This window comes from Entelurus aequoreus, linkage group LG17 (genome assembly GCF_033978785.1).
Source record: "Entelurus aequoreus isolate RoL-2023_Sb linkage group LG17, RoL_Eaeq_v1.1, whole genome shotgun sequence".
In the NCBI taxonomy this organism is placed as follows: domain Eukaryota; kingdom Metazoa; phylum Chordata; class Actinopteri; order Syngnathiformes; family Syngnathidae; genus Entelurus; species Entelurus aequoreus.
In genome coordinates, this window is record NC_084747.1 from 6507099 (window position 1) to 6522641 (window position 15543).

The window sequence follows — 15543 nt, forward strand, 5'->3', positions numbered from 1 at the left end:
ATGATTTGTCTAGATTGGTCCAATTTGTTATATATTCTAACACAGTGTAGATTGGATTTTAACCTATTTAAACCATGTCATCAAAATTCTAAAATTATTCTTAATCAGGAAAAATTACTAATGATGTTCCATAAATTATTTTTTTAATTTTTTCAAAAAGATTCGAATTAGCTAGTTTTTCTGTTCTTTTTTTCGGTTGAATTTTGAATTTTAAAGAGTCGAATTTGAAGATAAACTATGTTTCAAAATTTAATTGTCATTTTTTTCATGTTTTCTCCTCTTTTAAACCGTTCAATTAAGTGTAAATATCATTAATTATTAATAATAACATAGAGTTAAAGGTAAATTGAGCAAATTGGCTATTTCTGGCAATTTATTTAAGTGTGTATCAAACTGGTAGCCCTTCGCATTAATCACTACCCAAGAAGTAGCTCTTGGTTTCAAAAAGGTTGGTGACTCCTGCTCTAGAGATTTATTACTCAAGTAAAAGTAAGGAGTAGTCACCCAAATATTTACTTGAGTAAAAGTAAAAAGTATGTTGTGAAAAAACTACTCAAGTACTGAGTAACTGATGAGTAACATACACACACATATCATATATATATATATATATATATATATATATATATATATATATATACAGTATATATATATACATACAGTATATATACACACACATATATATATATATATATATATATATATATATACATTGATATATACAGTATATAATTTATATTTATTTATTTTGCCGTTTTTGTTTACATGTTAAAGGTGTTTTAATGAAAATACATGCATGTTTAACATATAGATTCCTTTCTTTAATGAAGACAAGAATATAAGTTGGTGTATTACCTGATTCTGATGACTTGCATTGATAGGACTCAGACAGCAGTGCTGATAACGTCCACGTTTTCAAATGTAGGATAAGAAAAGTTCCTCCTTTCTGTCTAATACCACATGAAAGTGGTTGGTTTTTGGCATCTTATTTGTCCAGCTTCCATATTCGTTTTTATACACTTTACAAGAAATACATTGACGGCAAACTCCGTAGCTTGCTAGCTTGTTTGCGCTGGCTTTCAGAGACTCTTATTTTGTAAGCGCGATGGAGCGGCACTTTTATTGTGAAGACAGGAACTGTGCGGTCAGTCTTTAGGCTTTTTTCACGGGAGGTACGGTTGAAATTCCTTTACACTTTTGATTGATTGATTGAAACTTTTATTAGTAGATTGCACAGTACAGTACATATTCCGTACAATTGACCACTAAATGGTAACACCCCAATAAGTTTTTCAACTTGTTTAAGTCAGGTCATGTGACCGCCTGGCTCTGTTTGATTGGTCCAACGTCACCAGTGACTGCATCTGATTGGTGGAACAGAGTGAAACGTCACCAGTGACTGTATTTGGTGAAACGCAGGCACTTTGAAGGTCTGTCTGACAGACCAAAACAAACAAAGCGTGCATTAACAGATCGATAAAAATCAGTAGCGAGTAGCGAGCTGAATGTAGATAAAAGTAGCGGAGTAAAAGTAGCGTTTCTTCTCTATAAATATACTCAAGTAAAAGTAAAAGTATGTCGCATTAAAACTACTCTTAGAAGTACAATTTATCCCAAAAGTTACTCAAGTAGATGTAACGGAGTAAATGTAGCGCGTTACTACCCACCTCTGCATATACATTTCATCAGCTGTGCTAATGCTGGCTAAGCAGGGTGCTCATTTCTGCTATTAAAACATTGGTTCTGTGCAGAGGTGGGTAGTAACGCGCTACATTTACTCCGTTACATCTACTTGAGTAACTTTTGGGATACATAGTAGTTTTAATGCAACATACTTTTACTTTTACTTGAGTATATTTATAGAGAAGAAACGCTACTTTTAGTCCGCTCCATTTATCTACATTCAGCTCGCTACTCGCTACTGGTTTTTATCGATCTGTTAATGCACGCTTTGTTTGTTTTGGTCTGTCAGACAGACCTTCAAAGTAGGATCTATCGCATGCCTCCGTTTCACCAATCAAATGCAGTCACTGGTGACGTTGGACTCCGTTTCACCAATCAAACAGAGCCAGGCGGTCACATGATTAACTACACATAAAGTTTCAGTGGCAAACAACAAGCTTAAGCTTACATGAACTCAACGTCAAATTTGAGGAAGCACATCGCGGTAAGTAACGTTAGTAGATATTTTGGCTGTCACCGTAGGCCAGGGGTCACCAACCTTTTTGAAACCAAGAGCTACTTCTTGGGTACTGATTAATGCGAAGGGCTACCAGTTTGATACACACTTAAATAAATTGCCAGAAATAGCCAATTTGCTCAATTTACCTTTAACGCTGTTATTACTAATAATTAATGATATTTACACTTAATTGAACGGTTTTAAAGAGGAGAAAACACTAAACAAATGACAATTAAATTTTGAAACATAGTTTATCTTCAATTTCGACTCTTTATAATTCAAAATTCTACCGAAAAAAAAGAAGCGAAAAACTAGCTAATTCGAATCTTTTTAAAAAAATTTAAAAAATAATTTATAGAACATCATTAGTAATTTTTCCTGATTAAGATTAATTTTAGAATTTTGATGACATGTTTTAAATAGGTTAAAATCCAATCTACACTTCGTTAGAATATATAACAAATTGGACCAAGCTATATTTCTAACAAAAACAAATCATTATTTCTTCCAAATTTTCCAGAACAAAAATTTTAAAAGAAATTCAAAAGACTTTGAAATAAGATTCAAATTTTATTCTACAGATTTTCTAGATTTGCCAGAATATTTTTTTTGAATTTTAATCATAATAAGTTTGAAGAAATATTTCACAAATATTCTTCGTCGAAAAAACAGAAGCTAAAATTAAGAATTAAATTAAAATGTATTTATTATTCTTTACAATAAAAAAATACATTTACTTGAACATTGATTTAAATTGTCAGGAAAGAAGAGGAAGGAATTGTACAGCCCTTTGAGACACTTGTGATTTAGGGCTATATAAATAAACATTGATTGATTGATTGAAAAGGTAAAAAGGTATATGTGTTTAAAAATCCTAAAATCATTTTTAAGGTTGTATTTTTTCTCTAAAATTGTCTTCCTGAAAATTATAAGAAGCAAAGTAAAAAAAAAATTATGAATTTATTTAAACAAGTGAAGACCAAGTCTTTAAAATATTTTCTTGGAGTTTCAAATTCTATTTGAGTTTTGTCTCTCTTAGAATTAAAAATGTCGGGCAAAACGAGACCAGCTTGCTAGTAAATAAATAAAATTTTAAAAAATAGAGGCAGCTCACTGGTAAGTGCTGCTATTTGAGCTATTTTTAGAACAGGCCAGCGGGCTACTCATCTGGTCCTTACGGGCTACCTGGTGCCCGCGGGCACCACGTTGGTGATCCCTGCCGTAGGCTATCCACACCTATCAGTTTATGGTTTGCGTAAAGGCTAACTTGTTCTTTTCCTTTGTAATCTCTGCCTACTGAGCCTATGGTGCTGTTAAGTTATTGTGGCTCAATTTGCCTTAATTTTTTTATGTTAATGTATTATTATTTAATATATATTATTGTTTTAGTTGCTTAAGAGATATTCCTGGCTCTGAATCTGCTCATTGCTATTTTTATGTTTTTGTGCATTATTTGTTGCCGTCATCATTAGAACGAACAGGTTACTCATCAGTTACTCAGTACTTGAGTAGTTTTTTCACAACATACTTTTTACATCAACTCAAGTAAATATTTGAGTGACTACTCCTTACTTTTACTTGAGTAATACATTTCTAAAGTAACAGTACTCTTACTTGAGTACAATTTCTGGCTACTCTACCCACCTCTGGTTCTGTGTTGTGCACTAGTTGTTAATAAATGACAATGTGTTCAAAGAGAGCTACAATTTCGTTTCCATTTTCTCATGCACTCCAAACCATTGTTACAGTTTTGAATATATACTTGTTTATAAAGGGCTTCAAATGTATTACTTTTTTTTTTCATGTCAGCCTTTCAGCCAGGTAAACAAACAGCCTGGGTATGATCAGATCATTTACATCTTCAATGTAACTTCATCTTTATAATACCAAATAGCAACAAATGTAGTTTCATGAGAATTTGGTGACAATGGTGTTGGAAAGACCCTCTCTCAGAAAAAAACAAGGAGAAGGAGAAGAAATACCGGTAATAGCAGATACTAGGACGATATGTATTGGTAGCAAAATGCTGTAGCACAGATTGGCCACAAGTGGGCCTCAGCAGTACCTCAAGTAAAGAAAACAGGAAGAGCTTTTAGGAGGCCACTTAAGTACACTTTGTAAAACTCTATTGACATTAAAATAAAACTGTCTTGCAACAAGAAAATGCAAATACAGTCTGTGCTGGAATTTAGAGGCTGTGACATGAAAATGCTTGCACTGCAAAAAGTCAGTGTTCAAAAACAAGAAAAAAATATACAAAAATTAGAGGTATTTTTTTTTAACTAAGCAAAATTATCTGCCAATAGAACAAGAAAATTCGGCTTGTCAAGACTTTCCAAAACAAGTAAAATTAGCTAACTTCAATTAACCCAAAAATACCTTAAAATAAGTATATTCTCACTAATAACAAGTGCACTTTTCTTGGTAGAAAAAAAAAAAAGACCTTTTTGCTCAATATGTTGAAAAATATTCTTAAATTAATTAAATGCTAGTACCATTATCTTGACATAATGATATGCGCTCGGCATCATGATTTGTTTTCTTAATGCTTGAAGTAAGAAATTATTACTTTCAAAAAGTAGTTTTATACTTGTGAGTGTTGATGCAACAGTTGATATTCTAGTTTCAAACATGTTTTACTCAATATAGGTCATCAAATCTCAGCTACAAGCTGTAATATCTTACTGAGATCATTTAGGACCAAAACCCTTAAAACAAGTAAAACACTCTAACATAAAATCTGCTTAGTGAGAAGAATTATCTTATCAGACAGAAAATAAGCAAATATCACCCTTATTTGAGATATTTCATCTTACTTAGATTTCAGTTTTTGCAATGTAGCAAAATGCAGGAGCACAGATTGGCCACAAGTGGGCCTCAGCAGTACCTCAAGTAAAGAAAACCAAAAGAGCTTTCAGGAGGCCACTTAAGTACACTTTGTAAAAATCTATTGACAATAAAATAAACCTGTTTTGCAACAAGAAAATGCAAATACAGTCTGTGCTGGAATTTAAAGGCTGTGACATGAAAATGCTTGTGCATGAACACATTTATTGGTCTCACCAATCGTCCTCTGCCTCTTGTCTGCAGCAGACATGTTGAAAACATCTGCTTGGGTGCCCGTGTCGGCCAGGTAGTACGTCTCAATGTCGATGGAGAACTTTTCCACAAAGGGACAGGTGTACCTGAAGGACAAGATGCAGTTCGCATCACTCCTGATTCAGGACGCAGTTATAGGCCTCGTCGGTACCTGCCCTCCATCATTCCATTAGCAACAGCTTCTCTCTTTTTAAGTGACAACGCTCTCTCGCCGCTGAGGATATATAACGTGTGCCCGTCTGAGGCGCCTGCAGCCGAGCTGTCACTGCTTGAATAGACGCGTCAACAAGGCACTTGCAGTCTATCAAGTCCCTGACAGTACAGTCAAGGGCAGGGAGTCTCTTTTCTGCACCTGAACGTCTCAATCGAGCCCCACACGGTCTGGCATGCTCCCAAACGAGAGAGCCTGGGAGATCAGACGGCCTGGGAGTGTCTTCACAAATACTTTGACACCTGCTCTGATGTCTGAATTTAGTAATATACTTAAAATCAGTACACAACCTAAAATGTATGCGTATTGTCAAGGTATAACGTACAATAACTAAATCAACACAACTGATAAGCATTAAAGCGGCAAACACACAAAACGACGTATTACCAACTTCCCGAGTTGTTTCAAAAAAACCACTGAAAATAATTGTATAACATGCAACCTTTCAAGACTAACAAGGTTGAACTTGAACGCCTAAAAACTGTGCCAGGGCTCACCGGGTGCGGGTGTAAGGGTAGGCGTTCCACGACTCCTCTTCAACCCTCAGCGCCGCTTTGGGCAAGATGGAGCGGAACCAGCTCGGAATGTGCATGCCAATGTGGTAAACCTTGTGGGTGTACTGGCCGCTTCCACCCGGTCCGTCCGTGTACGGTTTGTTCTTTAAGATTTCCACGCCGCTGCCTTCGCCAGAGCTCTCTTCTCTGCTCTTTTTCTGCAAGAAGACAAAATACAAAATATATTCACATTGAGGTGTGGTAATGTTTGATAAAATGAAGGATAAAGTATAAAAAATATGTATGTTTTATGATGCATGGATGATCATTTTAGGTGATAATGGACACATTTACACATATTAGCGGTATAACTCGGTTGGTAGAGTGGCCGTGCCATCAACCTGAGGGTTGCAGGTTCGATCCCCGCTTCCGCCATCCTAGTCACTGCCGTTGTGTCCTTGGGCAAGACACTTTACCCACCTGCTCTCAGTGCCACCCACACTGGTTTAAATGTAACTTAGATATTGGGGTTTCACTGTGTAAAGCGCTTTGAGTCACTAGAGAAAAGCGCTATATAAATAGAATTCACTTCACTTCACATTTTTCATTTATTTAACCATCTCGGGACGCATCCATCCATTTCCTACCGCTTGTCTCTTTCGGGGTTGCGGGGGGACAACATTCACACTCACATTTACACACTAGGGACATTCCACTTAAACTCTTCAAAGCTAAACAGGACATAAAAGCCCTAAGTTTTTTGAAAGGCGTAACACCATTTTGGCTTCTTTTTTTTATTTTTTTTATTAAAATTTCTCAACAAACTTAAAGGCCTACTGAAAGCCACTACTAGCGACCACGCAGTCTGATAGTTTATATATCAATGATGGAATCTTAACATTGCAACACATGCCAATACGGCCGGGATAACTTATAAAGTGCAATTTTAAATTTCCCGCCACACTTCCGGTTGAAAACGTTTTATTATGCTGACGTATGCGTGTGACGTCACGAGGGCAAGGGAAGTATTCGGAGCCCGTAGAAAAAGCTGTTTTCATTTCATAATTCCACAGTATTCTGGACATCTGTGTTGGTGAATCTTTTGCAATTTGTTTAATGAACAATGGAGGCTGCAAAGAAGAACTTTGTAGGTGGGATCGTGTATTAGCGGCTGGCTGTAGCAACACAACAAGGACTACTTACCCTGATAGCAGACGCCTAGCCGATGCTAGCCGCCAAACCCACGGATGAAGTCCTTCGTCGCGCCGTCGATCGCTGGAACGCAGGTGAGCACGGGTGTTGAGGAGCAGATGAGGGCTGGCTGGCGTAGGTGGAGCGCTAATGTTTTTATCATAGCTCTGTGAGGTCCGGTTGCTAAGTTAGCCTTAGCGTCGTTAGCAACAGCATTGTTAAGCTTTACCAGGCTGAGAATTATTAACCGTGTAGTTACATGTACATGGTTTAATAGTATTGTTGATCTTCTGTCTATCCTTCCAGTCAGGGATTTATGTATTTTGTTTCTATCTGCATTTGAGAACGATGCTATCACGTTAGCTCAGTAGCTAAGTGTGTCACCGATGTATTGTCGTGGAGATAAAAGTCACTGTGAATGTCCATTTCGCGTGCTCGACTCTCATTTTCAAGAGGATATAGTATCCGGGGTGGTTTAAAATACAAATCCGTGATCCACAATAGAAAAAGGAGAGAGTGTGGAATCCAATGAGCCAGCTTGTACCTAAGTTACGGTCAGAGCGAAAAAAGATACGTCCTGCACTGCCTCTAGTTCTTCACTCTAACGTTCGTCATCCACAAATCTTTCATCCTCGCTCAAATTAATGGGGTAATCGTCGCTTTGTCGCTCCGAATCTCTCTCGCTCCATTGTAAACAAAGGAAAATTGTGAGGAATATTACCTCCTGTGACGTCACGCTACTTCCGGTACAGGCAAGGCTTTTTCATCAGCGAGCAAAAGTTGCGAACTTTATCGTCGATTTTCTCTACTAAATCCTTTCAGCAAAAATATGGCAATATCGCGAAATGATCAAGTATGACACATAGAATGGATCTGCTATTCCCGTTTAAACAAAAAAAAAATCATTTCAGTAGGCCTTTAAGTCCTATACAAAAATATGAATTTGTTTTAAACTGCTGAACCTTTTGATCAAATAATGTCACAGGTTTAAAATACTGAGAAATAACTCATTTTTTGCAAATATATCATACTATTTGATCAAAAGGCCTTCAAAGGGTTCAAATAAATAATTAAAGCATTACATGTTTAGGACTGAAGTTGATTGAGAGATATAAAAAAAAAAAAAGGAAAAAAAGGAAAGAAAAATAATCCCAAATTTTTTTTGTGCTTTTGAAAAACTAAAGACGTTTTATGTCCTGTTTAAGTGGTTTAACTGTAACTGTCATGATCCGTAGTCCGGATGAAGTTTTTGTTATGTTCTGTTAGTTTTGGACTCCATTGGTTCATGTTTTTGTGCACCCTTGTTTGTTTTAGTTAGTTACTTATTATTTCCACCTGTGTCTGATTAGTGTTCGCCCACTCACCTGCTGCCCGAGCACTAATCAGAGGCATTATTTAAGCCTGCCTTTGCCGGTCAGTCGGCCTGGTGTCATTGTTTGCTTCCCGCAACCTACTAGTAAGTCTTGTTTGTTTCATGCCACAATTTCGTGAGTGTTCCATGTCCATAGTTCTCTGTTTCCTGCGCTAAGTTTTTTCCTTAGCTTCAAGTGCGATCGGCACGTGTTTTCCTTCGACTAGTTTTCTGTTTTTGGTGCTGTTTTGACTTTTCAAGAATAAATCATGTTCCTACCTGCAAGTCCTGTCCGGAGTGGTCCGTTTGCATCCCGGGGGAACAAACCTCGCAGCAAGCTGCAACCCCGCCGTGACAGTAACATTGATTATAAAATGTAATCGACAAAGATTTGTTATTGTCTACCTAATACGATTTTAATTGATGAATGTTCATGTTTACATTTTTATTCCTTTACTTATATAATTGCAGTTTAATAACCCTAACAGTAATAGATAAAACATACTTTTTGCACTGACTGTCATGTTTACAGAAAATCTTGCACTTTAAGTCAGTTGATTTATTTTTCACTATGGTTATATACTTTCTATAAAGTAAAACTATTTTTTTCTCATTAACAATTGAACTACAATAATAGGTTTGAAAAATTAATTAAAATCAAGCAGTGGACTCAACGTCAAAATCAAAAGTATACAGAAGATAATGAACAATAAGCGTTTGACTGGTCGATTACCGTATTTTTCGGACTATAAGTCGCAGTTTTTTTCATAGTTTGGCCGGGTGTGCGACTTATACTCAGGAGCGACTTATGTGTGAAATTATTAACACATTACCGTAAAATATCAAATAATATTATTTAGCTCATTCACGTAAGAGACTAGACGTATAAGATTTGAGGGGATTTAGCGATTAGGAGGGACAGATTGTTTGGTAAACGTATAGCATGTTCTATATGTTATAGTTATTTGAATGACTCTTACCATAATATGTTACGTTAACATACCAGGCACGTTCTCAGTTGGTTATTTATGCCTCATATAACGTACACTTATTTAGCCTGTTGTTCGCTATTCTTGATTTATTTTAAATTGCCTTTCAAATGTCTATTCTTGGTGTTGGGTTTTCTCAAATAGATTTCCCCAAAAAATGCGACTTATACTCCAGTGTGACTTATATATGTTTTTTTCCTTCTTTATTATGCATTTTCGGCCCGTGCGATTTATACTCCGGAGCGATTTATACTCCGAAAAATACGGTAATCCAAAAATAATCGCTGACTTGTGGAACATTAAAATAATCATTAGTAGTAGCCCTAATTTGGGTATTTTCATATAACGGCCATATATTCTACACCTGTGAAAGAATTGGACATTGAAATTAAAAATATTAACATGGAAAAAAACATCTTAGTAAAAATATTGCATAATGGAGGAACACAAAAAAATAGTGCCAAAAATACACCAAAAACTTACTGAAAGGACAAAAAAAGTCAGCCTTTATCCCCTGAGTGGTAAAATACTTTCATTTTTGGTTTGGCATATGCAGGGTCAAAAACTGTTGTAAAAGATTATATAATCCATATTGCATGTACAATTTTACTCAGAATTGGTCTGCATTTGGATTAAACCTCCTTTTGTCTCTTAAACTTGTAAATGTAAGTGATGACATCATTTCAAAAGGTGTCAAGCTTATATTGTCCTTAATCAGATGCTTCAGTTGTGCTGCTCAACTAAAACATTTCCTGGAAGTCTTGACAGCCTGAAAGCCGCCACACCTTTTCCTTATTTGTATTCAAGGCGCTCATAGAGGTGGAGCCCTCGGGGTGCAGTTGAGCACACCAATGGCAAGGTGACTCAAAACTGCGCACACACACACACATGCACGACACAAACAAGGAAGGACGGTATCAAAAACGGAACTTTGACAGTTGTAAGACCTTGAGCATAGTTCAAGTGCTGAAAGATAGCAAAGAAGGACAAGCTGTAAACAACAGTAAAGACAAGGATTATCTCTTATCAGTCCTCGTCCAATGTGGTCAAATATGCTAAACGAGGGACCGGCTGCTACTTTAGTATGAAGCAATTCTCAAACTGATTCCTGCAGTCAATTCAGAGAGCCATGCTATGAATCAATGGAGTCTGCAGGAGGAGGAGAACACCAAGCATCCAGTCCACCAGACCTCATTAACTCTGACGGATCATTTATTAGCCACTGGCTGGCTGCGCTCTCAACAACAACATAGTCCACAAGACGTAACCCAGACGCCATGGCGACATATGCACCACCAATGTGCAGTACTGTATGTGATCCCTTGCTGCCATTGTAAGATATGAACAATCCACAATTTCAAAGCTAAGTTTATTGTAACAGATAGACCGATTCCTGAAAAACAATAAATAACAATTATTAATTAATTTGTATTTGATTAAAGGCCTACTGAAAGCCACTACTACCGACCACGCAGTCTGATAGTTTATATATCAATGATGAAATCTTAACATTATAACACATGCCAATACGGCCGGGTTAACTTATAAAGTGACATTTTAAATTTGCCGCTAAACTTCCGGTTCGAAACGCCTCTGAGGATGACGTATGCGCGTGACGTAGCCCGGGGAACACGGGTATGCCTTCCACATTGAAGCCAATACGAAAAAGCTCTGTTTTCATTTCATAATTCCACAGTATTCTGGACATCTGTGTTCATGAATCTGTTTCAATCATGTTCATTGCATTATGGAGAAGGAAGCTGAGCAAGCAAAGAAGAAAGTTGTCGGTGCGAAATGGACGTATTTTTCGAACGAAGTCAGCAACAACAGTACACAGCCGGCGCTTCTTTGTTTACATTCCCGAAAGATGCAGTCAAGATGGAAGAACTCGGATAACAGAGACTCTAACCAGGAGGACTTTTGACTTCGATACACAGACGCCTGTAGAGAACTGGGACAACACAGACTCTTACCAGGATTACTTTGATTTGGATGACAAAGACGCAGACGTGCTACTGTGAGTATGCAGCTTTGGCTTCTAAACATTTGATCGCTTGACCGTATGTGCGCAACTTTTTTTTGCGTATGTACGTAACTTTTTTAAAATATATAAGCTTTATGAACCTTGGGTTAGGTGAACGGTCTTTTGGGCTGAGTGATTGTGTGTGTTGATCAGGTGTTTGAATTGTATTGGCGTGTTCTATGGAGCTAGGAGCTAGCATAGGAGCTAGGAGTTAGCATAACAAAGACGTAGGTGTTTTTATGCAGGATTAATTTGTGTCATATTAAATATAAGCCTGGTTGTGTTGTGGCTAATAGAGTAAATATATGTCTTGTGTTTATTTACTGTTGTAGTCATTCCCAGCTGAATATCAGGTACCGTGAGTATGCAGCCTTGGCTGCTAAACATTTGATAGCTTGACCGTACGTGCGCGTCACGTACGTAACTTTTTAAAAATATATGAGCTTTATGAACCTTGGGTTAGGTGAACGGTCTTTTGGGCTGAGTGATTGTGTGTGTTGATCAGGTGTTTGAATTGTATTGGCGTGTTCTATGAAGCTAGGAGCTAGCAGAGGAGCTAGGAGCTAGCATAACAAACACGCAGGTGTTTTTATGCAGGATTAATTTGTGGCATATTAAATATAAGCCTGGTTGTGTTGTGGCTAATAGAGTATATATATGTCTTGTGTTTATTTACTGTTGTAGTCATTCCCAGCTGAATATCAGGTCACCCCCGGCTCTCACAGCATCTTCCCTATCTGAATAGCTTCAACTCCCCACTAGTCCTTCACTTGCACTTTACTCATCCACAAATCTTTCATCCTCGCTCAAATTAATGGGGAAATTGTCGCTTTCTCGGTCCGAATCTCTCTCACTTCATGCGGCCATCATTGTAAACAATAGGGAACTTTGCGTATATGTTCAACTGACTACGTCACGCTACTTCCGGTAGGGGCAAGCCTTTTTTTTATCAGATACCAAAAGTTGCAATCTTTATCGTCGTTGTTCTATACTAAATCCTTTCAGCAAAAATATGGCAATATCGCGAAATGATCAAGTATGACACATAGAATAGATCTGCTATCCCCGTTTAAATAAAAAAAAATCATTTCAGTAGGCCTTCAAAGGAAATACGTATTTGATTGCCCAATTTACAAACCCATCTGTTTGAGAACTTTTCGGATAAACTTTCAGATCGCGTAATATATGCCTCTGTGTGCAAACCATGTCTCTGCGTACGAACGCTTCATTCATTCATTTTGTGTCCCACTGTCAGCCATTTTTTGTTTGCTTGTATTGAAGAAATTGAGAAAACCGACTTCAAACTTCAGCAAGTTTTTAATTGCGATGAGAATGGACTTTCCTGGAAAAATACACCAAAGCAGACTAATCATACAGCGGAAAAGAAGACTACTGTATTTTTCGGACTATAAATCGCAGCTTTTTTCATAGTTTGGCCGGGGGTGCGACTAATACTCAGGAGCGACTTATGTGTGAAATTATTAACACATTAGCGTAAAATATCAAATAATATTATTTAGCTCATTCACGTAAGAGACTAGACCAGGGGTCACCAACCTTTTTGAAACCAAGAGCTACTTCTTGGGTACTGATTAATGCGAAGGGCTACCAGTTTGATACACACTTCAATAAATTGCCAGAAATAGCCAATTTGCTCAATTTACCTTTAACTCTATGTTATTATTAATAATTAATGATATTTACACTTAATTGAACGGTTTAAAAGAGGAGAAAACACGAAAAAAAATGACAATTAAATTTTGAAACTTAGTTTATCTTCAATTTCGACTCTTTAAAATTCAAAATTCAACCGAAAAAAAGAAGAGAAAAACTAGCTAATTCGAATCTTTTTGAAAAAATTAAAAAAAGAATTTATGGAACATCATTAGTAATTTTTCCTGATTAAGATTAATTTTAGAATTTTGATGACATGTTTTAAATAGGTTAAAATCCAATCTGCACTTTGTTAGAATATATAACAAATTGGACCAAGCTATATTTCTAACAAATCATTATTTCTTCTAGATTTTCCAGAACAAAAATTTTAAAAGAAATTCAAAATACTTTGAAATAAGATTTAAATTTGATTCTACAGATTTTCTAGATTTGCCAGAATAATTTTTTGGAATTTTAATCATAATAAGTTTGAAGAAATATTTCACAAATATTCTTCGTCGAAAAAACAGAAGCTAAATTGAAGAATTAAATTAAAATGTATTTAGTATTCTTTACAATAAAAATAAAAAAATAATTAATTGAACATTGATATAAATTGTCAGGAAAGAAGAGGAAGGAATTTAAAAGGTAAAAAGGTATATGTGTTTAAAAATCCTAAAATAATTTTTAAGGTTGTATTTTTTCTCTAAAATTGTCTTTCTGAAAGTTATAAGAAGCAAAGTAAAAAAAAAAAAAGAATTTATTTAAACAAGTGAAGACCAAGTCTTTAAAATATTTTCTTGGATTTTCAAATTCTATTTGAGTTTTGTCTCTCTTACAATTAAAAATGTAGAGCAAAGCGAGACCAGCTTGCTGGTAAATAAATACAATTTAAAAAATAGAGGCAGCTCACTGGTAAGTGCTGCTATTTGAGCTATTTTTAGAACAGGCCAGCGGGCTACTCATCTGGTCCTTACGGGCTACCTGGTGCCCGCGGGCACCACGTTGGTTACCCCTGGACTAGACGTATAAGATTTCATGGGATTTAGCGATTAGGAGTGACAGATTGTTTGGTAAACGTATAGCATGTTCTATATGTTATAGTTATTTGAATGACTCTTACCATAATATGTTACGTTAACATACCAGGCACCTTCTCAGTTGGTTATTTATGCCTCATATAACGTACACTTATTCAGCCTGTTGTTCACTATTCTTTATTTATTTTAAATTGCCTTTCAAATGTCTATTCTTGGTGTTGGGTTTTATCAAATAAATTTCCCCCAAAAATGCGACTTATACTCCAGTGCGACTTATATATGTTTTTTTTTTCTTTATTATGCATTTTCGGCCAGTGCGACTTATACTCCGGAGCGACTTATACTCCGAAAAATACGGTACCTCTCGTTCAGCGCCTCCTCTTTCAAGAGCACACACACTCGGCCCCTCCCCCGGCCACTCCCATCTCCCCCTCTGTCTGCTCTTTTGTACTGCAAGTAAAAACTTTACTTTTTTTAATGTTTATTATTGTTGCAATATGGTTGGTAAAGTTAGGAATTTCTGTGATTTCTAATTGTTTGTGAGGGCACCAAAAGGACTTTTGTGTGTGTGTGTGTTGCCAAAGCAGAGCATAAGATCTGATAGCTCAGGCACAGCTCATTTCATTACCTATTCTGTGTTATATGTTTTATGTTGCACGATTGCACCAAGAAAAATTCCTAGTTTGTGAACCCGTTCTCAAACAATGGCAATAAAAACTATTCTGATTCTGATAAAGCCCAGTTCAGCTTGAGACAGTTCATTCATCACCTCCTTGTTATGTTTGGTGTGCAGTAATGTACAGCACTTTATATTGTGTTCAAACTCAAAGTGTAAAAACTTAACTAAAATATGGACTTTTGTCGAACCTGAGACCCCATTATTTAAATTTAAATTTTTTTTCTTACGAAAAAATTTGCTTCACCAAACAAACTTTTCGATTTATGAACCCTGTTCAAGCGAACAATTTTTTTTTTGCAAATCAAAGTTCCACTGTACTTAGTGGAGAAAACCTTGTTGGCAAGTACAGCATTGAAAAGTGTATTGTAGTTGGTCAAAAGGGTTGCAAACATCTTAAGGGGTTTTGCTACACTCCTTTTTAGATTCTCTCTAAACCGTGAAAGTTTTGAGGCTGTTGCTTTGAAACTCAAAGTTGTAACATATTCCAAAGATCTTGAATGGGATTAAGATCTGTAGACTGTCTCGGCAACTCCAACATCTTAACTTTGGTTGTATGCAACAATTGATTGTTAGGTTGTTCTGCTTTCATTCCTAAATGTTTGCGCCAATATTGGTCTCTTTCTCATAA

The 15543-nt window shown here is 36.4% G+C and overlaps 1 protein-coding gene across 5 annotated transcripts in view; it reads right to left on the reverse strand.

Annotated features, from left to right (window-relative positions):
• LOC133632213 (membrane-associated phosphatidylinositol transfer protein 2-like) overlaps positions 1-15543 on the reverse strand; it is a 154892-nt gene that overhangs the window by 56183 nt on the left and 83166 nt on the right. For all 5 annotated transcript variants that reach the window (XM_062024510.1, XM_062024514.1, XM_062024513.1 and 2 more), the window contains exons 3-4: positions 5990-6204; positions 5246-5367 (exon numbers count right to left, since the gene is read on the reverse strand). In XM_062024510.1, coding sequence (XP_061880494.1) covers positions 5246-5367; positions 5990-6204 — 337 coding nt within the window. The remainder of the gene's footprint in view (positions 1-5245; positions 5368-5989; positions 6205-15543) is intronic.